The 25876-nt window shown below is 49.4% G+C and overlaps 1 protein-coding gene across 5 annotated transcripts in view; it reads right to left on the bottom strand.

Annotated features, from left to right (window-relative positions):
* Positions 1-25876, bottom strand: part of dysf (dysferlin, limb girdle muscular dystrophy 2B (autosomal recessive)) — a 284564-nt gene that overhangs the window by 109986 nt on the left and 148702 nt on the right. For all 5 annotated transcript variants that reach the window (XM_080191726.1, XM_080191963.1, XM_080191788.1 and 2 more), the window contains 10 exons: positions 24133-24328; positions 22909-23064; positions 22211-22342; positions 20869-21035; positions 19853-19967; positions 17914-18019; positions 16253-16395; positions 13869-14042; positions 2337-2427; positions 1265-1342 (listed from right to left, as the gene is read on the bottom strand). In XM_080191726.1, coding sequence (XP_080047852.1) covers positions 1265-1342; positions 2337-2427; positions 13869-14042; positions 16253-16395; positions 17914-18019; positions 19853-19967; positions 20869-21035; positions 22211-22342; positions 22909-23064; positions 24133-24328 — 1358 coding nt within the window. The remainder of the gene's footprint in view (positions 1-1264; positions 1343-2336; positions 2428-13868; positions 14043-16252; positions 16396-17913; positions 18020-19852; positions 19968-20868; positions 21036-22210; positions 22343-22908; positions 23065-24132; positions 24329-25876) is intronic.

Here is a 25876-nt window from a genome sequence, read left to right as displayed (position 1 = left end):
CGCTATGAAGGCCAGCATCCCATTCGCCTTCCTGACCACCTGCTGCACCTGCAGGCTGGGTTTTTGCGACTCATGCACAAGGACCCCGAGGTCCCTCTGCACCGTCGCCTGCTGCAGTTTTTCGCCACGTAAGTAATAATCCTTCCTACCATTATTCCTACCAAAGTGGACCACCTCACACTTGCCAACATTAAATTCCATTTGCCATTTCCCGGCCCATTCGCCCAGCCTATCTAGATCTCCACTATCTAGATTTCCCACACAGAGAGTGTGAAAGAAAAACAGGGAGTGCCAGTAAATCTCAGCAGGTCCGTGGAGAGTGAAACAGAGTTCACGCTTTCCTGTGCTGGAATTTTCCCACCTCACCCACCTGAGGCCAATGGGGAATGCCGCTCTGCGAGGTGGGCAAGGCGGTAAAATTCCAGCCACAGAGTCATAGAGCTCTACAGCCCTTCGGCCCAACTTGTCCATGCTGCCCTTTTGTTTTAACCCCTAAGCTCGTCCCAATTGCCCGTGTTTGGCCCATATCCCTCGATACCCATTTTACCCATGTCTAAATGCTTTTTAAAAGACAAAATTGTACCCGCCTCTATTCTACCTCTGGCAGCTTGTCCCAGCTATTCATCACCCTCTGTGTGCAAAAAGAGTCTTCTTCAGAAGGAGATAGTGCTAAATGCAGCATCACCAGCTGTACCATCCGGGGCAGCAACACCAGCAGAAGGCAGACAGTGGATAAATAAAAACACCTTCAAACCTGTATGAGGTTGACCACTTGTTTCAGGAAGTTTGTCAAAGCTGTCTGGAGCTCCTTCTGATGACTCCAGACCATGCGCGCGCATGTGTGTGTGTGTGTGTGTGTGTGTGTGTGTGTGTGTCTGTGCGTTAGTATGTGTATATGTATGAACGTGTATGTGTGATAGTGTATATGTATATGTGTGTGTGTATGTGTGTGAGTGTGTGTGTGTGTATGTGTGTGAGTGTGTGTGTGTGTGTATATGTGTGTGTGTGTGTGTGAATGTGTGTGTGTATATGTGTGTGTGTGTGTGTGTGAATGTGTGTGTGTGTGTGAATGTGTGTGTGTGTGTGTGTGAATGTGTGTGTGTGTGTGAATGTGTGTGTGTGTGTGTGAATGTGTGTGTGTATATGTGTGTGTGTGTGTGAATGTGTGTGTATATGTGTGTGTGTATATGTGTGTGAGTGTGTGTGTATGTGTGTGTGTGTGTGTGTGTGTGTCTGTGTCTGTGCTGCGTGCACTGTAACATACCCGAGAAGCTGTCCTTGTCCAGTGCGATCAGGTCCCTTGCTTGGTAAATGTAACAGCGGAGATGGTATCTGGTCCCATCTGAAAACAGCACAATTGACATTGTTCAGAAATGGATGTGGGTACGGCTGGCAAGCTGGCAACTGTCACCCACTCCAATCGCTCAAAGAAACTGGCAATGGGCCTTCTCTTGAATTATATGGATATAACTGTGTCTCATTCTAGGCCATTTCAACCAATACAGTGGGAACATTAGATTCAAAAGCAGGGGTAGGCCATTTGGCCCCTCTAATCTGCTCTACTATTCAGTAAGTCATGGCTGTCTATATCACACAGTATCACCGTATCACTTCACTCCCTCACTATCCACAAATCCATCAATCTCATTCTTCAATATACTCAATGGCTGGAATTTTACCACCCTGCCCACTACGGGAATCGGAGCAGGCCCTCGGAAGGGATTTTATGGCTTTGGGATGAGCACAGTCGGAAAATCCCAGCCTGTGTGGGAACTCTTAAAAGATATACAACTCATTCTGACACACACACGCACGCACACTCACATACACACATGCACACACACATACACACATGCACGCACACTCACACACGCACACACACATACACACATGCACACGAATGCATGCACACGCAAACGCACACACACACACTCATACATACATGCACACACACGCACATTCACACACACACGCACACACACACATTCACACATACACATGCACAGACACACATGCACACACACATGCACACACACACATGCTCATGTATGCTCACACACACTCATTTACACACACACACACTCACTTCCTCACGCATACTCATGCATATAAACACACACACATTCACACACCATGTGTATGTGAGTACACACACTCACACATACATACACACATGTATGCATGTAAACATACGCACATTTACACCGACACATACACACACACACACGCATATGCACATAGACATACACGTGCACACATGTACATGCACTCACACTCACGCACACGTTCCAAACAGAAACTCAGATGAACACCAGAGTAGGGTACTCCATACTTACAGTCAAAGATACAGGAGACGGTCGGTGTATTCACACCCAGGTTGAGGGTGGACAATGATTTCTCCTCACTCTTGTCGTCTGTGACCCCACCCTGTAAAAGCAGAGGACCGTCACTATCTGTGTGATGATAAAGGCATCTGAATCTCCTTCACAACAAACTCACATTCATTATCTTCAAAATATTTCTGCTTTCATACCCACTCTGTACAATTCCCCAGGCAGCCAGAAAGTGCACAGTAAGGTCAGGGGCCAAGTCATCATTCCAGAGCATCCCGTTCAGTGACATTGCAGTTTAAATATTGACCAGGCCTGTTCGACGGAACAGCGCAACAATACCGGACCCCACCCGCGTGGACCTCTGCTTTTCTTCAAAGTCATGGCTGCAGAGACGCAGAGAGCTGACAGCCCGACAAGGCAATACGTAATGTTTCATCTGAAAAATGACACTCACAGCAGTGCAGCACTCCCTCGGTACCGCACTGGGAATGTCAGCCTGGATTATATCACCTCTGACAGTGCAGCACTCCCTCAGTACCGCACTGGGAGCATCAGCCTGAATTATATCACCTCTGACAGTGCAGCACTCCCTCAGTGTCTCACCGGGAGTGTCAGCCTGGATTATATCACCTCTAACAGTGCAGCACTCCCTCAGTACCGCACTGGGAATGTCAGCCTGGATTATATCACCTCTGACAGTGCAGCACTCCCTCAGTACCGCACTGGGAATGTCAGCCTGGATTATATCACCTCTGACAGTGCAGCACACCCTCAGTACCGCACTGGGAGAGTCAGCCTGGATTATATCACCTCTGATAGTGCAGCACTCCCTCAGTACCGCACTGGGAATGTCAGCCTGGATTATATCACCTCTGACAGTGCAGCACACCCTCAGTACCGCACTGGGAATGTCAGCCTGGATTATATCACCTCTGATAGTGCAGCACTCCCTCAGTACCGCACTGGGAATGTTAGCCTGGATTATATCACCTCTGACAGTGCAGCACTCCCTCAGTATCTCACTGGGAGCGTCAGCCTGGATTATATCACCTCTGACAGTGCAGCACTCCCTCAGTATCTCACTGGGAGCGTCAGCCTGGATTATATCACCTCTGACAGTGCAGCACTCCCTCAGTACCGCACTGGGAGTGTCAGCCTGGATTATATCATCTCTGACAGTGCAGCACTCCCTCAGTACCGCACTGGGAGTGTCAGCCTGGATTATATCACCTCTGACAGTGCAGCACTCCCTCAGTATCTCACTGGGAGTGTCAGCCTGGATTATATCACCTCTGACAGTGCAGCACTCCCTCAGTACCGCACTGGGAGTGTCAGCCTGGATTATATCACCTCTGACAGTGCAGCACTCCCTCAGTATCTCACTGGGAGCGTCAGCCTGGATTATATTACCTCTGACAGTGCAGCACTCCCTCAGTACCGCACTGGGAGTGTCAGCCTGGATTATATCACCTCTGACAGTGCAGCACTCCCTCAGTACCGCACTGGGAGTGTCAGCCTGGATTATATCACCTCTGACAGTGCAGCACTCCCTCAGTACCGCACTGGGAGCATCAGCCTGGATTATATCACCTCTGACAGTGCAGCACTCCCTCAGTACCGCACTGGGAGTGTCAGCCTGGATTATATCACCTCTGACAGTGCAGCACTCCCTCAGTATCTCACTGGGAGTGTCAGCCTGGATTATATCACCTCTGACAATGCAGCACTCCCTCAGTATCTCACTGGGAGTGTCAGCCTGGATTATATCACCTCTGACAGTGCAGCACTCCCTCAGTATCTCACTGGGAGCGTCAGCCTGGATTATATCACCTCTGACAGTGCAGCACTCCCTCAGTATCACACTGGGAGTGTCAGCCTGGATTATATCACCTCTGACAGTGCAGCACTCCCTCAGTACCACACTGGGAGTGTCAGCCTGGATTATATCACCTCTAACAGTGCAGCACTCCCTCAGTACCACACTGGGAGCATCAGCCTGAATTATATCACCTCTGACAGTGCAGCACTCCCTCAGTACCACACTGGGAGTGTCAGCCTGGATTATATCACCTCTGACAGTGCAGCACTCCCTCAGTACCACACTGGGAGTGTCAGCCTGGATTATATCACCTCTAACAGTGCAGCACTCCCTCAGTACCACACTGGGAGCGTCAGCCTGGATTATATCACCTCTAACAGTGCAGCACTCCCTTAGTACCACACTGGGAGTGTCAGCCTGGATTATATCACCTCTGACAGTGCAGCACTCCCTCAGTATCTCACCGGGAGTGTCAGCCTGGATTATATCACCTCTGACAGTGCAGCACTCCCTCAGTACCGCACTGGGAGTGTCAGCCTGGATTATATCACCTCTAACAGTGCAGCACTCCCTCAGTACCGCACCGGGAGTGTCAGCCTGGATTATATCACCTCTGACAGTGCAGCACTCCCTCAGTATCTCACCGGGAGTGTCAGCCTGGATTATATCACCTCTGACAGTGCAGCACTCCCTCAGTACCGCACTGGGAGTGTCAGCCTGGATTATATCACCTCTGACAGTGCAGCACTCCCTCAGTACCGCACTGGGAGCATCAGCCTGGATTATATCACCTCTGACAGTGCAGCACTCCCTCAGTATCACACTGGGAGTGTCAGCCTGGATTATATCACCTCTGACAGTGCAGCACTCCCTCAGTATCTCACTGGGAGCGTCAGCCTGGATTATATCACCTCTGATAGTGCAGCACTCCCTCAGTATCGCACTGGGAGCGTCAGCCTGGATTATATCACTTCTGACAGTGCAGCACTCCCTCAGTACCGCACTGGGAGCGTCAGCCTGGATTATATCACCTCTGACAGTGCAGCACTCCCTCAGTGTCTCACCGGGAGTGTCAGCCTGGATTATATCACCTCTGACAGTGCAGCACTCCCTCAGTGTCTCACCGGGAGTGTCAGCCTGGATTATATCACCTCTGACAGTGCAGCACTCTCTCAGTATCTCACCGGGAGTGTCAGCCTGGATTATATCACCTCTGACAGTGCAGCACTCCCTCAGTACCGCACTGGGAGCGTCAGCCTGGATTATATCACCTCTGACAGTGCAGCACTCCCTCAGTATCACACTGGGAATGTCAGCCTGGATTATATCACCTCTGACAGTGCAGCACTCCCTCAGTATCTCACTGGGAGCGTCAGCCTGGATTATATCACCTCTGACAGTGCAGCACTCCCTCAGTATCTCACTGGGAGTGTCAGCCTGGATTATATCACCTCTGACAGTGCAGCACTCCCTCAGTATCTCACTGGGAGTGTCAGCCTGGATTATATCACCTCTGACAGTGCAGCACTCCCTCAGTATCACACTGGGAGTGTCAGCCTGGATTATATCACCTCTGACAGTGCAGCACTCCCTCAGTACCGCATAGGGACTGTCAACCTGGATTACAATCTCAAATCCTCTGGTATGGGCTTCGATCCACATTATTCAGCCTCAGTTGGGGAACCATAGAGGTTTACAGCATGGAAACAGGCCCTTCGGCCCAACATGTCCATGCCTACCTTTTTTTTAAATCCCAAAGCAAGTCCCATTTTCCCAAATATGGCCCATATCCCTCTATGCTCATCTTACCCATGTAACTGTCTAAATGCTTTTTAAAAGACAACATTGTACTCGCCCCTACTACTACCTCTGGCAGCTTCTTCCAGACACTCAGTACCCTCTGGGTGAAAAAAATTGCCCCTCTGGACCCTTTTGTATCTCTCCCCTCTCACCTTAAACCTACGCCCTCTAATTTTAGACTCCCTCACCTTTGGGAAAAGATATTGACTATCTAGCTGATCTGTGCCCCTCATTATGTTATAGACCTCTATAAGATCAACCCCTCAGCCTCCTACGCTCCAGAGAAAAAAGGCCCAGGCTCTCCAGCCTCCCCTTACAACTCAATCCATCAAGTCCTGGTAACATGCCAGTAAATCTTTTGTACACTTTTTCTAGTTTAATAATATCCTTTCTATAATAGGGTGACCAGAACTGTACACAGTATTCCAAGTGTGGCCTTACCAATGTCTTGTACAACTTCAACAAGAAGTCCCAACTCTTGTATTCAATGTTCTGACCAATGAAACCAAGCATGCCGAATACCTTCTTCACCATGGTGAAAAAGTGATGATGTCTCTAAACTAGTAATCCAGGGGCCCAGCCTAATGTTCTGGGATCATGGATTCAAGTCTCACCATGGCAGCTAGTGGAATTTATATCTAATAAATCAACTCGGGAATATAAAACTAGTCTTGGAGATGGTAGCCATAAAACTATCAACTGGTTCACTATGTCCTTTAGGGAAGGAAATCTGCCGTCCTTACCTGGTCTGACCTACATGTGACTCCAGAGCTACAGCAATGTGTGTCACTGTTAACTACTCTCTGCACTCCTTCGAGGGCTATTAGGGGTAAGGAACAAAGCTGGCCCAGCCAGTGACACCCAAATCCCTCTATGAAGGAGTAAGAAGGGTGAGACATTGCCCAGCTGAAGGATGTGGAACATGGGAAATGTAAAGTCATGGAGATTTACAGCATGGAAACAGGCCGTTCGGCCCATGTGTGTGCATGCATGTGTATGTGCATCTTCATGTGTGGTTGTGTGCACACGTGTGTGTGCATGTGTATATACATATGTGCACGTGTGTGTGTATTTGTGCATGTACATGTGTAGTATGTATGTGCACATTAAGACGCGGGTTGATGGGTTTTTGATAAGAGAGGGGATTAAGGGCTATGGGGAGAAAGCGGGAAAGTGGAACTGAGCAGCGACAGATCAGCCATGATCTTATTGAATGGCGGGGCAGGCTCGAAGGGCTAGATGGCCTACTCCTGCCCCTATTTCTTATGTTCTTATGTGCACGTATGTGTGCATGTGTATGCATGTGTGTTTGCACATATGTGTGTGTTTTTTCATGCAGGTGTGTGTGTGTGTGCACATGTGCATCTCCGTTTAGAAGGGTGTTTCCTGCATCTAGACTGAGGACTGCATGTGTTTATGATTAAGGTTGGTAATTTGAGAATTGCACAGCTAAATGTGTATGTGTGAATGTGTGTGCCTGCGGTGGGGGTGGTGGGGAGGGGGTGGTTTGTGTTTGTGAGTATGTGTGTGTGTGTGGGTGTTTGTGAGTGCATGTGTGTCTGTGTGTATATGGATGTATGTTTGTGTGTGTATGTGTGTTCATGCGTGTGGTTGTGTATATGCACATGCATGTGTGCGTGTGTATATGTGTGTTGTGTATGTGTGTGTACATGTGCATGTATGTGTGATGTGTGCACATGTATGTGTGTGTGTATACTTGTGCAAGTGTGTGTGTGTATGTGTGTGTTTGTGTATGTGTGTGTGTATGTGTGTGTATGTGTGTGCGTGCGTGTGTGTTTGTGTATGTGTGTGTGTATGTGTTTGTGTATGTGTGTGTGCGCGCGTGTGTGTGTGTGCGTGTGTATGTATGTGTGTTTGTGTATATATGTGTGTACTGTGTGTATTCAGATGTACTCTACCTCTGTGTATCTGTGACGTATGATGTGTGTGTGTGTGTGAGAATTTGCATCAGTACGTGTGGAACAGTTCTTGATGCTGTTCCAAGGCCCTCAGTGGTGGAGGTTTTACTCAGCTCCCATTGCCCGCACTGTGCCAGTATATTGTTTATTGTGTTTGCGTCCCCAGGCCTCTGTATTCCTGCCCTGCAGAGGGTTCTCTCCACATTAACCATCACAGCTCACTCACTCAGTACGCCAGTTGATAGCTTTCCACTGGCAGGCCTGGCCCCCCCCCCCCGCCTGAGCCAATGTATACGGTGGAGGCCCCTTTACTGGTGGCTGCCCGATGGCTGAAAAGCAAACACCAGTAAACGCTGGCACTCAGCACCCCAGCCTGACTGGTGATGCAGCCACAGAGGGCAATGCCACCCCCCACCCCACCTCGCCCTCCCTCACCCCCAGAGCTGGCCGCAGACTCCCATCTCCAGCTGCTACCAAAATCAGGATGCTGAGGTTGAGCTGGCCACAGAAACCAACCCCTCTCACCATGCCCCCCCCCAATTAAAGCCTCCTCCTCCATCCCCTGTGCTATCCCCCCCACCCCCCCGCAGGTCCCCTTTGATACTGAGAAATGGCTCCCCCCCCCCCCCGCAACAAGATCCCGATTGGAATTTTACTTCCCCGCCCACCTCGGGGATCGGAGCGGGCGAGGGACAGACCGTGGAAAGGTCCGTAGACCTCAGGCGGGATTTTGCGGTTTCGGGATGAGTGTGGCTGTCTCCCACCCAAACCCCTGCCCCCCCCACCCCCACCACCCCCCACCCCAACATCAGCCTCAGGGGCAGGAGGGGACATTATACAAACCAGCCCGGTAAAAAAAACCCCAGCCCGGAAAACCTCGCCGTGCTTTATCCTGCCCAAGGATGCGGCCAGACCCTCAGATTCCCCGGTGATGTCTCTTTAAGACGGGCCACACACACACACACATACACACACACACACACACACACACACACACACACACACACACACACACACACATACAAACACACACACACACACACACACACACACACACACACACACACACACACACACACACACACACTACTTATGCAGATCAGGCCAGTGGACAATACTGAGAGAGACAGAGAGAGAGAGAGAGAGAGAGAGAAGGAGACTATTTAAGTCGGAAAATTGAACTTTCCACAACTCAGGATGTGTGGAGACAGGAAGAAATTGCCAATGCAGTCGTGGCCAACACATCAGCTCCTTCTTCCTTTCATCCAGGCTCTGCCTGCGAGCTGTTACTTCCAAGTCACCTTATAACATGTTCTATGTAGTCAGAATAAACCCCGCTACTCATAGCAGCTGGCACCGTTTCAAGAAAAATATTATAGTGTTGTAAACTAAATTAAAACCATTTAGAATGTTTCTGTTGAACACAGAACCTGAACCTCTGGTAGAATGGCGGGGCAGAGGGGGGAGGGATCTCACTGGGGTGGCTGAGATTCAGAGAATGGAATTAGAGAATTATTATTGCTGCCTCGGGGGAGCGCTTGAAGCAAACGCCATTGCATCATTTTAAATGTATTTCAGGGCTATGGGGAGAGAGTGGGGTAGTGGGATTAGTTTGGGGTTGATAGAGATATGAAGACAGAGTGGTACAGTGATTAGTTTAGGATTGATACAGGGCTATGGGAAGAAAGTGGGGCAGCGGGTTTGTTTTGGGATTGATACAGAGCTATGGGGAGAATGGGGCAGTGAGATTAGTTTGGGATTGATAGGGATATGGAAAGACAGTGGGACAGTGAGGTTAATTTAGGCTTGATACAGGGCTATGGGGAGAGAGTGGGGCAGTGGGATTAGTTTGGGATTGATACAGGGCTATGGGGAGAGAGTGGGGCAGTGGGATTAGTTTGGGATTGATACAGGGCTATGAGGAATGGGACATTGGGATTAGATTGTAATTGATACAGAGTTTGTGGGAGAGAGTCAGACTAGTTTGGGATTGATAGAGAGCTTGGGGGAGAAAGTGGAGCAATGGGATTAGTTTGGGATTGATACAGAGTTTTGGGGAGACAGTGGGGCAGTGGGATTATTTTGGGGTTGATGCAGGGCTATGGGGAATGGGTAAGTGGGATTAGTTTGGGACTGATACAGGGCTATAGGGAGAAAGTGGGGCAGTGGGAGTAGTTTGGGGTTGATACAGGGCTACAGGGAGAGAGTGGGGCAGTGGGATTAGTTTGGGATTGGTACAGGGCTATGGGGAGAGAGTGGGGCAGTGGGATTAGTTTGGGATTGGTACAGGGCTATGGGAATAGAGTGGGGCAGTGGGATTAGTTTGGGGTTGATCTAGGGATATGGGAGACAGTGGGGTATTGGATTGTTTGGGGTTGATGCAGGGATATGGGGAGAGAGTGCGGAAGTGGGATTAGTTTGGGGTTGATACAGGACTATGAGGAGAGAGTGGGGTAGTGGGATTAGTTTGGGGATGATGCAGGGATAGGGAAAGAGTGGGGCAGTGGGATTAGTTTGGGATTGATACAGGGCTACGGGGCAAGTGTGTGGCAGTGGGATTAGTTTGGGATTAATACAGAGCTATGGAAAGAGAGTAGGACAGTGGGATTAGATTGGGATTGACACAGGGCTATGGGCATGAGTTAATCAATGATTTAACATCCACTTTTGCAGTCCACTGATTCCTTTTGAAGAAACCACAGATGCCAATCAGGTTTATGATATTTGTAAACATTGTGGTCAGGAACAATGCAGATACTCGAGTGTGAAGGGAAATATAAATAAGTAAAGCTGACTGCAGGCAGAGTAGAAATCCATCAATCTGTTAACAGAACCTCTTTCAAAACATTGCACTTTGAAATTGACAAACATCAAAGATTTACAATGCAATAGTGAGGGGTGAAATTGACATCTCCTCTCTGGCAGAGCACTTCAAAAGGAACTGCTCACACCTGCAGCTTCTGCCTAAGAGAAAGGAAAATCAGTGCTTCAGTATGGAGTGCTGTAGTGACTTAAAAGCCTGCCAGCTGATGGTGGGAGGGGGAGGGTTGGCACAGAGATTAAAATTGCCCTTTTTAGAACTTTCACAGCCGACAGGCAGGAATGGAGATATTGATCACAGGGCTGCCTGAACACACCATGATGAAATCACCATGCCCGGGGGGTGACCTTCAGGTCTGCCCAGGTTAGAACGGGTAGTCCTACCATGATACCATCCCCTCCCCCTTTCTGAGCCCATCTAGTACCCCAGGACCCTTGAAGCCCCTTCCTCTGGAGCCTGGCAGTGGCGGAGGGGCAAATGTACAACAATCACTGGGTTTAAAGAACAAAGGACAAAGAAAATTACAGCACAGGAACAGGCCCTTCGGCCCTCCAAACCTGCACTAACCATGCTGCCCGACTGAACTAAAACCCCCTACTCTTCCAGGGACCATATCCCTCCATTCCCATCCTATTCATGCATTTGTCAAGACGCCCCTTAAAAGTCGCTATCGTATCCGCTTCCATGGCATCCCCTGGCAATGAGTTCCAGGCACCCACTACTTTCAGTCTAAAAAATTTGCCTCGTACATCTCCTTCAAACCTTGCCCCTCGCACCTTAAACCTGTGCCCCCTAGAAATTGACTCTTCCATCCTGGGAAAAAGCTTCTGACTATCCACTCTGTCCATGATCATAATCTTGTAGACTTCTATCAGGTTGCCCCTCAACCTCCGTCGTTCCAGTGAGAACAAACCAAGTTTCTCCAACCTCTCCTTATAGCTAATGCCCTCCATACAAGGCAACATCCTGGTAAACCTTTTCTGTACCCTCTCCAAAGCTTCCACATCCTTCTGGTAGTGGGGAGACAAGAATTGAACACTAGATTCCAAGTGCGGCCTAATTAAGGTTCTGTAAAGCTTCAACGTGACTCACCAATTTTTAAACTTAGTGCCCCGGCTGATGAAGGCAAGCATGCCGTATGCCTTCTTGACCACCATCTCCACCTGCCTTGCCACTTTCAGTGACCTGTGTACCTGTAAACCTTTGTATAGGTGGGATCAGGGCCAGTGGGGTGAGTTGGGAGAATCGCGATGGATGCCAAACCCTTTTTTTGTGCTGAATACCCTATTCTCTGGACCATTGTGATCCTTGCCAGCAGCCAGTGGGTCCAGTGAAGCCCCTTCCCCCCAGAATGTAGAGAAACAAGTAATGTGGACAATGGTTATGGAGAAGAACGAGGGGAGATTTGATCGAGGTGTTTAAGATTTTGATGGGTATAGACACAATGAATGCAAGCAGGCTTTTTCCACTGAGGCTAGAGGAGAAGAAAACCAGAGGGCATGGGTTAAGGGTGAAAGGGGAAAAGTTTAAAGGGAATATTAGGGGGGGATTCTTCGCACAGAGAGTGGTGGGAGTGTGGAATGAGCTGCCGGATAAAGTGGTAAATGCGGGGTCACTTTTAACATTTAAGAAAAACTTGGACGGGTTCATGGATGAGAGGGGTGTGGAGGGATATGGTTCAAGTGCAGGTCAGTGGGACTAGGCAGAAAATGGTTCGGCACAGACAAGAAGGGCCAAAAGGCCTATTTCTGAGCTGTAATTTTCTATGGTTCTATGGAGTCATCACAACAACTTGTGATGGCAAAATACCTCAAGACAAGAGTGTTATCAAATCAAATTTGACACAGAGCCAAATGAGGAGATATTAGGTCAGGTGACAAAAGCTTGGTCAAGGTATTAAGGATCGTCCTATAGGAGGAAGGAGGAGTGGAGAGTCAGAGACAGCTATTTTCTTATTCATTCATGGGACATGGGCATCACTGACTGGGCCAGCATTTATTGCCCATCCCTAGTTGTCCTTGAACTGAGTGGCTTGCCAGGGCATTTCAGAGGGCAACTGAGTTAACCCCATTGCTGTGACTCTGGAGTCACACATAGGCCAGACCAGGTAAGGACAGCAGATTTCCTTCCCTAAAGGACATTAGTGAACCAGATGGGTTGTTCTGACGATGGTTTCACAGTCATCGTTAAATTCTGAATTCTAGATATTTTGTATTGCATTCAAATTCCACCATCTGCCTGATGGGATTCGAATCCGGATCCCCAGAACATGACCTGAGTTTCTGGATTAATAGTCTAGCGGTAATACCACTCGGCCATCGTCGCCCTCGGAATTCTCTGGTTAGGGAGGGAGTCCCAGAGTTTAGAACTTGGGAAGGTGAAGGAATGGCTGCTAAGGAGGCACTTTTGGAGATGTGCAAGAGACCAGAATTGGAGAATGTGGAGATCTCACAGGTTGTGGGATGGCAGAGATAACAGCAATATGGAGGAATAAGGTCAAGGAAGGATTTTAAAAAAAGGACGAGAATTTGAACTCAACGCATCGCTTAACTTGCAGAGAATGTAGGTTAGTGAGTGCCAATCACTGTAACCTCTATCAGCCTGGTACCCTGGCAGTGCCAATCTGGTACCCTGGCACTGTCCACTGGGCACACTGGCACTGTCCACTGAGCACCCTGGCAGTGCCAGCCTGACACACTGGCAGTGCTCAGCTGTCACCAGACCTGAGGAGTTGGGGTCAGAGAGGGCGGAACCAGGCTGGGGTTGGGGGGAGGAAGGAAGGGAGGGTCTGGTTGAGTCTGGTGATCGGGGTGGGGGAAGTTGGCAAACAGGAGGCCAGCGAGGCCAGGGGGCTGGGGGGAAGGTGCATGTAAAGCGGTCCCCCAGTATAGTGGTAGACTGGCACATGCAGAGTGGTTCCCTCAGCGCACTGATGCTGGCCTTTTGGATGAGGCCCCACTCCCCCACCATACCGGCGTAAATTCCCTGATGGACTCTTGCTGCACAGAGTGCCGGAACTTCAATCAACTAAACTAAAACGGGCCGGTATTACTCCCACACGATGGGCACCTCTTGCTAATTTCAGGAAAATCGCAGCCCACGATACGGAAGATGGAGCTGAGGGAGGCGAGGGAAAGTAGAGATCGGAGAGAGGAAAGGGTGAACCTGTCACTCACCAGTGCACCTTCCAGGGCGAAGACCGCAGACGGCCCGGCCTTCTGCAGAGGCTCCATGCGCCGCCTCCATCTCCTCCGGCGAAACGCGTCCGTCTTACGCTGCTTCAGGTGAAACTTCCAGCCAAAGAGAGAGGCGTACTCCCAACCTTCAGTCCCCAGGTCATCGGCCTTGCTCTGCCAGAAGGGAACATTTCACATTACTGACTGATATAGCCCGGAAGCAGGCCATTCTGCCCATCATGTCTGCGTGGGCCCTCTGACAGGGCCATGAAGTCGCCGTGAAAATCCAAAGTCTAAAAGACGTGCCGGGTTAGGGTCCATCGGCCACGCTAAGTTCTCCCTCGGTGTACCCGAACAGGAGCGTGGCGACTCGGGGATTTTCACAGTAACTTCATTGCAGTGTGAACGGCAGCCTACTTGTGACACTAATAGACAAACTTTAAACCTATTCTCCCCCGCTAACCATGCCTAATCCACCTAACCCGAACACTGAGGGACAATGTAGCACGGCCAACGCATGTAAGCTGCGCATCTTTGGACTGTGGGAGGGAACCGGAGCAAACCCATGCAGAGACGGGGAGAATGTGCAAACTCCGCACAGACAGCGAGCCGAGCTGGGAATCGAACCCGTGTCCCCGGCGCTGTGAGGCAGCGGTTCTAACCACTGTGCCACCCAGTTTGTTAACATCCTTTAAAACTTAATGATACAATTCTACTCTACACAGACTCGACCTCGATTATTTAATGTACAATTGCGTCCTTTGAGATCATTGCCTTGTCAATTTTACCGACAGCAGCTTAACACCCCTTTATGTTTTTTTACAGTACTATTTTTAGAAGCTATCTTGTAACACACCACCACAGGTTTTCTTTGAATTTAACCTGGGAAATTTATTTCGTTTAACTCCTGGTTTGATTTCACACTGCTGGGATTCATAGAGCAACAGTGACCCCTAGTGACTCTGTGCTGTGTTCAATACAACCGGAACATTCCGGAAATAAAACGTTCGGATAAAAGACATTGCGTTGACTGCTCAGGGCGCGCCTAAATGCTTCACAAGCAATGGAAAACTTACTCGAATGCGGTAAAATGCCGTGGGACGTTTGTACACAGCAAGCTCCCACAAACAGCCAGATGTGGGCGGGATTCTCCAGCCTCCCAGCCGCGTGTATCCCGCCAGCGGGAGGTGACGTGTTGTTCGCTGGCGGCGGGGATTCTCTGGTCCCTTCGCTGCCAGTGGTCATTCCCACTGATGTCACCCCGTGTCGGCGGCAAAGGCGTGGGCAGGGGCGCACTGCCGGCGGGACTGGAGAAACCAGCCAGCGTGAACAGCTCCAGTAGACAAAAGTCGTAGGTCGAAGATGGATTGAAGTGAGGCACTCACTGTGTCAAAATGGGAGGCGTGGGCTTGTAGGGCCGAAGGGCCTGTTTCCTGCGCTGTGCTGTTCCTTGGTCTATATAGGTGGCACGGTAGCACAGTGGTTAGCACTGCTGCCTCACAGCTCCAGGTTCCCGGGTTCGATTCCCAGCTTGGGTCACTGTCTGTGCGGAGTCTGCACGTTCTCCCCGTGTCTGCGTGGGTTTCCTCCGGGTGCTCCGGTTTCCTCCCGCAGTCTGAAAGACGTGCTGGTCAGGTGCACCGACCATGCTAAATTCTCCCTCAGTGTACCCAAACAGGCGCTAGAGTGTGGCGACTTGAGGATTTACACAGTAACGTCGTTGCAGTGTTAATGTAATCCTACTTACAATAAATAAAATCTATTCATGATCTAGATCTTGGTGTATAAGGGATTGTTTCAAAGTTTGTGGATGATACAAAACTCGGAAGTATAGTAAACTGTGAAGAGGACAGTGTAGAACTCCAAAAGGCATGGACAAGTTGGTTGGGTGGGAAGGTAAGTTCAATGTGGAGAAGTGTGAGATGGTGCATTTTTGTAGGGCTAGATTTCTTATTGTCACATGTATTGGTAAACACTGAAAAGTATTGTTTCTTGTGCACTATACAGACAAAGCATACCGTTCATAGAGAAGGAAACGAGTGAGTGCAGAATGTGGTGTTACAGGCATAGCGAGGGTGTAGAGAAAGATCAACTTAATGCAAGGTAAGTCCATTCAAAAGTCTGACAGCAGCAGGGAAGAAGCTGCTCTTGAGTCGGTTGGTATGTGACCTCAGACTTTTGTCTCTTTTTCCCGATGGAAGAAGGTGGAAGAGAGAATGTCCGGGGTGCGTGGGGTCCTTGATTATGGTTTGGAAGGAAGCTCCCCGTCATTTTGGAGACACCAGGCCGGACCCAGAATACAGACCTCCCCAGCTCACCCTCAATGTTCAATAATTCCCACTCTTACGTGTGTACACCTGCCCCTGCCCTACCACCACTCTCACCTTGCGAAGGGTGTCCAGCTGTTCAAGGTCTCTCCGGCGCATACGCACCCACCGTCGCCGGCGGTTTGTGTGGTACATCTTCTCGGCTGGTGACCAGGACTTGGGTTTCCGGTCCGGTGGGATGGTGAATCCGTACTCCCACCCTGGAGAAAAGAGAAATAGCAGGAGGAAATCAGAGTGGGAATAATCCCCTAATCCCACTTTACCACAATCCCAAACCCCCTTTACCCCAATCCCAAACCCCCTTTACTCCAATCCCAAACCCCCTTTACCCCAATCCCAAACCCCTCAACCCCAATCCCAAACCCCCTTTACCCCAATCCCAAACCCCCTTTACCCCAATCCCAAACCCCCTTTACCACAATCCCAAACCCCCTTTACCCCAATCCCAAACCCCCTTTACCACAATCCCAAACCCCTCAACCCCAATCCCAAACCCCCTTTACCACAATCCCAAACCCCCTTTACCCCAATCCCAAACCCCCTTTACCCCAATCCCAAACCCCCTTTACCCCAATCCCAAACCCCCTTTACTCCAATCCCAAACCCCCTTTACCCCAACCCCAAACCCCCTTTACCCCAATCCCAAACTCCCTTTACTCCAATCCCAAACTCCCTTTACCCCAATCCCAAACCCCCTTTACTCCAATCCCAAACTCCCTTTACCCCAATCCCAAACCCCCTTTACCCCAATCCCAAACCCCTCAACCCCAATCCCAAACTCCCTTTACCCCAATCCCAAACCCCCTTTACTCCAATCCCAAACTCCCTTTACCCCAATCCCAAACCCCCTTTACTCCAATCCCAAACCCCCTTTACTCCAATCCCAAACCCCCTTTACTCCAATCCCAAACTCCCTTTACTCCAATCCCAAACTCCCTTTACCCCAATCCCAAACTCCCTTTCCCCCAACCCAAATCTTTTTAATAGAATTTCCACAGTACAGAAGGAGGCCATTCAGCCCATCGAGTCTGTACTGGCCACAATCCCACCCAGGCCCTTTTCCTGCAACTCAGTGCATTTACCTTGCTACTCCCCTTGACACCAGAGTCAATTTAGCACGGCCAATCAACCTAACCCACAAAGCTTTGGACTGTGGGAGGAAACCGGAGCACCCGGAGGAAACCCACGCAGACACGGGGAGAATGTGCAAACTCCACAGTCACCCAAGGCTGGAATTGAACCTGGATCCCTGTCACTGTGAGGCAGCAGTGCTAACCACTGTGCCACCGTGCCACCTATATCACCGTTCCTTCACTGTCACTGGGTGGAAATCCTGGAACTCCCTCCCTAGCAGCACTGTGGGTGTACCTACACCACATGGACTGCAACGATTCAAGAAGACAGCCCAGTGCCAACTTCTCAGGGGCAAATAGGAAAGGGTAATAAATACTGGCCAAGCATTCATCACCTGTAAATTACTTCTGAATAAAATCTGCTTGCCAGGAGTAGCTGGCAGGTGATTCCGAGTTTGGGAAAGGCCATGGGAAGGTTTGCAGGTTGTGTCAGGAGAATGGGTTGGAGATGGGGGAAGCAATGAGTCTGCATTTTGACACAGTGAAGGAGAAAGCTGGTTCTGTTAAGGAACGAGGGGTGCAGAGCAGAGAGGTAAACAGAGACACTCAAGGTTACTTGGCCTCTCCTCAATGGCCAACACCTACCCTGCTCATCGACAGCCCGATTGAGGTCAGTGGACCATTCAACATCTTCCCACTTCCAGCCTCCTGGACACTCAATGTCATCCTTAGGGATCACCTTCTCTCCACTCTGCAACGGAAAGCATTTATCACATTAGTCATCGTTTGCACTGACACCTCTGTCTCAAGAAACTCGACTGACTCCAGGTGCCTCCATTCTAATTGTCTGAAGTTGCAGCGGGACATAGATAGGATACAAGACTGGGCGGAGAAGTGGCAGATGGACTTCAATGCGGATAAATGTGTAGCGGTCCATTTTGGCAGGTCCAATGGGATGAAGGAATACAATATCAAGGGTAAGACTCTCAGCAGTGTTGAGGATCAGAAGGACCTTGGGGTCCGGGTCCATAGGACTCTTATATCGGCCTCGCAGGTGGAGGATGTGGTCAAGAAGGCGTATGGTGTACTGGCCTTCATTAATCGAAGGATTGAGCTTAGGAGTTGGGAGGTAATGCTGCAACTTTATAAGACCCTAATCAGACCCCATTTGGAGAACTGTGCGCAGTTCTGGTCATCTCATTACAAGAAGGATGTGGAAGCTAGTGAGACGGTGCAGAGGAGATTTACAAGGATGTTGCCTGGATTGGGAGGCATGCCTTATGAAGATAGGTTGAGGGAGCTGGGACTCTTTTCCCTGGAGAGACGAAGGTTGAGAGGCGACCTAATAGAGGTTTATAAGATGTTGAGAGGAATAGATAGGGTGGATTCTCAGAGGCTATTTCCCAGGGCTGAAACGGTCGCTACGAGAGGACACAGGTTTAAGGTGCTGGGGAGCAGGTACAGAGGAGATGTCAGGGGTAAGTTTTTCACTCAGAGGGTGGTGAGTGAGTGGAATCGGCTGCCGTCGGTGGCGGTTGAGGCGAACTCGCTGGGATCTTTTAAGAGACTCCTGGATGAGTACATGGGATTTAATGGGATTGAGGGTTATAGATAGGCCTGGTAGGTAGGGATATGATCAACGCAACTTGTGGGCTGAAGGGCCTGTTTGTGCTGTAGTGTTCTATGTTCTAAGCTACAGCTCCAAACTGAGGCGTGTTAGCACTGCACGTTCCAACACTCTCTGTTTCAAAAGACCCCCGGTTAGGGAGCAGGTTACATCTTAAAAAGGAGGAGGGGTCAAACAGCAGGCGATTTGGGCAGCATCAAGTTTTTAAACTTTATTTATTCAGTGTCACAAGTAGACACAGCATAGACACAGTGGGCTGAATGGCCTCCTCCGGTGCTGTCTCATTCTACGAAGGTACATACAATATCAGTGTAGGCGTCGGTCATTTGAATCCACTGTCCCCCTGACACTAACGCTGCAATGAAGTTACCGTGGAAATCCCCTAGCTGCCACACTCCAGTGCCTGCTCGGGTACACTGAGGAAGAATTCAGCACGGCCAATGCAGCCTAACCAGCACGTCTTTCGGACTGTGGGAGGAAACCAGAGCGCCCGGAGGAAACCCACACAGACACGGGGAGAATGTGCAGACTCTGCACAGACAGTGACCCAAACGGGGAATCCGACCTGGGTCCCTGGTGCTGTGAGACAGCAGTGCAACCAAACACAGGTATTCAAAACATTGGATTGTGATAAAGTAAGGATGGAAAAACTATTTCCACGGGGCTCAGTGACCAGGGGATTTCGGATCATAAACAAAAGAATTAGAGGGGAGATGAGGAGATTTTGTTTTCCACAAAATGGATTGTTGGAATCCAGAAAGCTCTGTCTGAAAGCAAATGGAAGCAAATTTAATGGTAACTTGTCAAAGAGAATTTAATAAGTACCTGAATAAAAAGAAAGTAGTGTTATGGGGAAGGGGGGAGTGAGACGACGGACAGCTCTCTCAAAGAGCCAGCATAGACACAGTGGGCTGAATGGCCTCCTCCGGTGCTGTCTCATTCTATGAAGGTACTTACAATATCAGTGTAGGCGTCGGTCATTTGAATCCACTGTCCCCCTGGCAACCGGGCTTGATTCTCAAAGACCTCCTCGACAAAGGTCATGTGACCGGCATCAACATCGTACAGCAAGCTGTGAAAAGGCCCAGAAATGGGGTTAAAGGGCGGCGTATCCCTCCACCTCAACCTGCTAGCCATGGACAAAGGCTGGTGCCCATACACTGAGAGGAGAGGGTTACCGTGCCAACGTCCTTCCTGCATCTACCCCAATGTAAGAATTGTATCTGCTCCAGTGAGTTCACCTCTCATTCCTCTGAATTCTATAGAATACAGGCCCAGTCTGCGCAATCTGTCCTTGTGGGACAATCCTGCGATCCCAGAGAACATTTTGGTGAACCCCTACTGCAAGTATTTCTTTCCTTCAATAAGGAGACCAAAACTGTACACAACACTCCAGGTGTGGTCTCACCAAAGCTGTTCCAGAGGTGAGGGAGAAGAAAGTATCATGGATAAAACTTTGCTCTGCTTATAGAATAGAATCCCGACAGTCCAGAACGTGGCCATTCAGCCCATCGAGCCTGCATCAACAACAATCCCACCCTGGCCTTATCCCTGTAACCTCACATATTTACCCTGCTAATCCACCCGGCACTAAGGAGCAACTTAACATGGCTAATCGACCTAGCCCGCGCATTTTTGGAAGTAAACCGGAGTACCCAGAGGAAACCCACACAGACATGGGGAGAATGTGCAAACTCCACACAGACAGTCACTGAGGCTGGGAATCGAACCTGAGTCCCTGGCGCTGGGAAGTAGCAGTGCTAACCGTTGTGTCACCGTGCCACCCTTCTTATCACAGGCCAGAATTTCATTAAAGTTTTACAATGTGGAGTCACTCTGTCTCGTAAATTAATCCCCAACTTCCTGTGTTCCATGCCACGTTCCCAAATCCACCACCACCCTCCTCTGCACCTGGAATGGGCAATGAATGTTGGCCAGCCACATCCCTTGGAATGAATAAAAGCAACACTCACGTCTTCTCAGGACAGATGAACCAGTCTCCGGCCCAGGCCCATCCCGAGGAAGGTTGAAAGGAGTCCTTGGGGAGCTTGATCTTCCCGGTGACGTCGGAGTATTTCGGGTAGGTGAGGCCTGTCGTTCCCCAGTTCCCCACGAGGGCCAACTTGGTCTGGTTTTCATACTGCACAATGAACAGGACTCCATTAGCCTGCCGCCCACCCGAGATAACACAGTCCAACTCACCCAGACACGAAGGCACTGACCCTGACCAAAGATAGGCATCACAATACACCCACACTGATACCAGTGCGGAGGAACTTGGTGGGTGATCAGTATGTGGACATTCACGATCCAAAGGCACCCCAGACAGAAACACTTACAACCCAGGTTACTCTGGGACTCCACATATACTGCAGCAGGTCATCCGAGACCTTGGGGGAGGTGGTATTATCACTAGACTATTAAGCTAGAAACTCAGCTAACATTCTGAGGATCTGGGTTCGAATCCCACCACAACAGATAGCGGAGTTTGAATTCAATAAAAAATAATCTGGAATTAAAATAGTTACTGCTTTAAAATAGATAAGTACATGGGATTGAGAGTTATAAATAGGCTTGGTAGGTACGGATGTGATCGGTGCAACTTGTGGGCCGAAGGGCCTGTTTGTGCTGTAGTGTTCTGTGTACAGAAGTCACACTAAAACAAATGTTTACTATATCCAGATCAAGGGATATGGGGGGGGGGGGGGGGGGGTGCGTGGGGAAGGGTGTTGAATTTAATGATCAACCTTGATCGTAATGAATGACTGATCAGAGTTGAACGGTCAAATGGCCCACTCTATTTTCTATGTATGTGACTATGTATTCTAGAACGTACTCACCATTTTGTGTCATTCTAGAACACAACACGCACGACACATACCATTCTAGAACACACTGGCTGCTGTTCTTTGTCATTCTCGAATACAGCTTGTATTACACACACCATTCTAGAATACATTGGCCATTATTTCCTGGCATTCTCGAATGCCGCACACTCACGTTCCAAGTTATTCTGGAACACAGTGCCTCCTAAACCAGGTTACCAAGGAACACATAATTTAATTCTCCGTAGTTGTTCTAGAGCACAATGTCACCACCTTGTGCCATTCTAGAACACAAGACTGGCTATCTCTGTTCATCGTAGAACACAGTGTTTATAATCGCCACCACACTGGCTCAAAGATCACACGTACAACCCCAGGTCTTTCTAGAACACGACACATCTTGGGGCCATTGCTTCACCAACACAGCTACGATAACACAGGGCATTGAATTGTACATCGTTTACTAACACAGGATATTAGTGCAACTCACGGTTTCTGCAAAGACCGACAGTTTTCCCTCCGTGAACTGGTTAAATTCCTTATTATCCGCAGCCATTCCAAACCAGATCCGCACTCGCAGCTGGGCTGGGATTTTATCAAACTTCATGTCATTCCGTGGGTGCTGCAGAAGGAGATGCGACGGAAGTTGATGCACAACAGGTAACTATATCTACTATTGTCACAAGTAGGCGTACATTAACACTGCAATGAAGTTACGTAAAGATTCCCCTAGTCACCCAGCACCCATTTGGGTACACTGAGGGAGAATTTAGCATGGTCAATGCACCTAACTAGCACGACTTTTGGACTGTGGGAGAAAATGGAGCATCTGGAGGAAACCCATACAGACACGGGGAGATGGGAATAGGGGGATATGGTCTCTGGAAGGGTAGGGGGTTTTACTTCAGTTGGGCAGCATGATCAGTGCAGGCTTGGAGGGCCGAAGGGCCTGCGCCTGTGCTGTAATTTTCTTTGTTCTTTGTTCTGGAAAGCAACTGAGGGAAAGTGAGAAAAAAAAGCAGGGCCTACTATCTGGGGTATCTCAGTAAGTGATCTCCCTCCCCTGAGTTCTCCGTCGGACCTTCCGGTCAGCCCCACTCCCTCGCTCCAACTCCGAGTGCTGTTTGCCAACCGGTTCAGTGACAATAGCAGATACACAGCAGTCTGGCGCACAGGCAGTCCCCTCACCTTCAAAAATACTGTCTGAAGCAGGCCACAGTTTTTCCCAGAGCAGGAAGGGTTCCTCCTGGAGTAGAGAACCTCGTGGGCGGGAATGCGGTAATAGGCTGTTCGCCTGTCCCCTTGCAGCATCCAGATCACAATGTCAGGCAAACTGTTCTGAGGCTGAAACACACGGCAGTGCTGTTAATGGCATCGGCTCCCCCTCATCAAACAATCAATACATCAATGTGTGTGCAGGAGGGGTGGGGAGTCCGAGGAGGGGTATAGGTGCACTCCTTCTGTCCTGACTTTGATTTTTTTCCAAAGATAGGAAATTTGCAGAAGTGAAAGATGGAGATTAAAAAGGAGAGCTCTGCAAACTATCCCCGCACATTGTCACAATTATCCATCATGAGAGTGCATTCAAAGGGGCAATGAGGCCAGCTACCATGTGCAAGAGCACGATTTATTCTGTATCTGTCCCTGTCCTGGGAGTGTTTGATGGGGACAGTGTAGAGGGAGCTTTACTCTGTATCTAACCCCGTGCTGTACCTGTCCTGGGAGTGTTTGATGGGGACAGTGTAGAGGGAGCTTTACTCTGTATCTAACCCTGTGCTGTACCTGTCCTGGGAGTGTTTGATGGGGGACAGTGTCGAGGGAGCTTTACTCTGTATCTAACCCTGTGCTGCACCTGTCCTGGGAGTGTTTGATGGGGGACAGTGTAGAGGGAGCTTTACTCTGTATCTAATCCCGTGCTGTACCTGTCCTGGGAGTGTTTGATGGGGACAGTGTAGAGGGAGCTTTACTCTGTATCTAACCCCGTGCTGTACCTGTCCTGGGAGTGTTTGATGGGGACAGTGTAGAGGGGGCTTTACTCTGTATCTAACCCCGTGCTGTACCTGTCCTGGGAGTGTTTGATGGGGACAGTGTAGAGGGAGCTTTACTCTGTATCTAACCCTGTGCTGTACCTGTCCTGGGAGTGTTTGATGGGGACAGTGTAGAGGGAGCTTTACTCTGTATCTAACCCTGTGCTGTACCTGTCCTGGGAGTGTTTAATGGGGGACAGTGTAGAGGGAGCTTTACTCTGTATCTAACCCCGTGCTGTACCTGTCCTGGGAGTGTTTGATGGGGACAGTGTAGAGGAAATTTGATGATTTTGTTTCCATGCACTGATCTGTATCACTCTGAATGGGACCCTGATGTTCGATGTTAAAGGGTCTGTGTGTACAGTGAATGAAAAGTGGTCATCACCTCCTCTGCCATGGACTTCAGTCGAACCAGCCAATCCTCTGCCTGATCCAGGATTAATCCCAAATCCAGATTATCTTCATGTTTGAGATTCTCTGCAGCCTGAGTGATCTGCAGCAGGTTGGTCGTACGGAATCTGTAGATGTGACTGTCCAGGCTGGTAGCGGAGGAAATCTCGGAGATATCGGGGAGAGGCTGACTGTTAAAAGGAAAGATAAGAATTCGGTGGGTTCCAAGACATCACGGTCAGTGAGCCTGGCAATACCAGGGAAACAGAGGCACTACAGCTGGGACATTACTCTCTGTACCATACATTGCATTTTACTCTCTGTACTATACACTGTGTGATACTCTCTCCATTATACACTGTATTTTACTCTCTGTACTATATACTGTACGTCATTCTCTGCACTATACACCGTGTGTAACTCACTCTCTGTGCTATAAACAGGGTGTTACTCTCTGTGCTATACACTGGATTTCACTCTCTCCACTGTACACTGGGAGTTACTCTCTGTACTCTACACTGGATGTTATTCTCTGTACTATACACTGGGTGTTGCTCTCTCTGCTATACATTGGTGTTACGCTCTACATTGCATCTTACTCTCTGTACTATGTGCTGGATATTATTCTCTGTATTATACACTAGGTATTGTCCTCTGTACTATACACTGCGTGCTACTCTCTGCACTATACTGTGTGTTACTCTCTGCAATATATTGTGTGTTACTCTCTGCACTATACTGTGTGTTACTCTCTGCACTATACTGCTTTCTGCACTATACACTGAGAGTTACTCTCTGTACTATACACTGGCTCTTACACTGTGTACTATATGGTGGGTGTTACTCTCTGTGATAGACACTGGATGTCACTCTCATTCCCAGGACTGGTACAGAGGTTTATAGCATGGAAAGAGGCCTTTCGCCTGATGACACCAAGATTGGTGGAACGGCATATTGCGCGGAGGGTGTGGAGAGTCTGCAGAAGGATCTAGATAGGCTGGGCGAATGGGCCAGGAACTGGCAAATGGAATTTAATGTTGGCAAGTGCGAGGTGGTCCACTTTGGTAGGAATAATGGTAGGAAGGATTATTACTTACGTGGAGAAAAACTGCAGCAGGCGACGGTGCAGAGGGACCTCGGGGTCCTTGTGCATGAGTCGCAAAAACCCAGCTTGCAGGTGCAGCAGGTGGTCAGGAAGGCGAATGGGATGCTGGCCTTCATAGCGAGGGGGATTGAATATAAAAGTAGGGAGGTCTTGCTGCGGCTGTATAGGGCATTGGTGAGGCCGCAGCTGGAGTACTGTGTGCAGTTTTGGGCGCCGCACTTACGCAAGGATATTTTGGCCTTGGAGGGAGTGCAGAGGAGGTTTACTAGGCTGATACCGGAGTTGAGGGGGTTGATCTATGAGGAGAGGCTGAGTAAACTGGGCTTGTACTCGTTAGAGTTTAGAAGAATGAGGGGAGATCTCATTGAGACGTATAAGATGATGAATGGGATGGATAGGATAGAGGTGGAGAGACTCTTCCTGCTCAGAAAGGATAATAGGACTAGGGGGCACAGCCTCAAGATAAAGGGGGGGCGGTTTAGAACGGAGTTGAGGAAGAACTTCTTCACTCAAAGGGTGGTGAATCTCTGGAATTCTCTGCCCGTTGAAGTGGTGGAGGCTGCCTCGCTAAATATTTTTAAGACGCAGGTTGATGGGTTTTTGATAAGAGAGGGGATTAAGGGTTATGGGGAGA

Source organism: Carcharhinus amblyrhynchos, chromosome 1 (genome assembly GCF_965287045.1).
Source record: "Carcharhinus amblyrhynchos chromosome 1, sCarAmb.v2.hapA, whole genome shotgun sequence".
NCBI lineage: Eukaryota > Metazoa > Chordata > Chondrichthyes > Carcharhiniformes > Carcharhinidae > Carcharhinus > Carcharhinus amblyrhynchos.
Note: the sequence above shows the minus strand (reverse complement) of the source record. Positions and strands in the feature narration are given on the sequence as shown.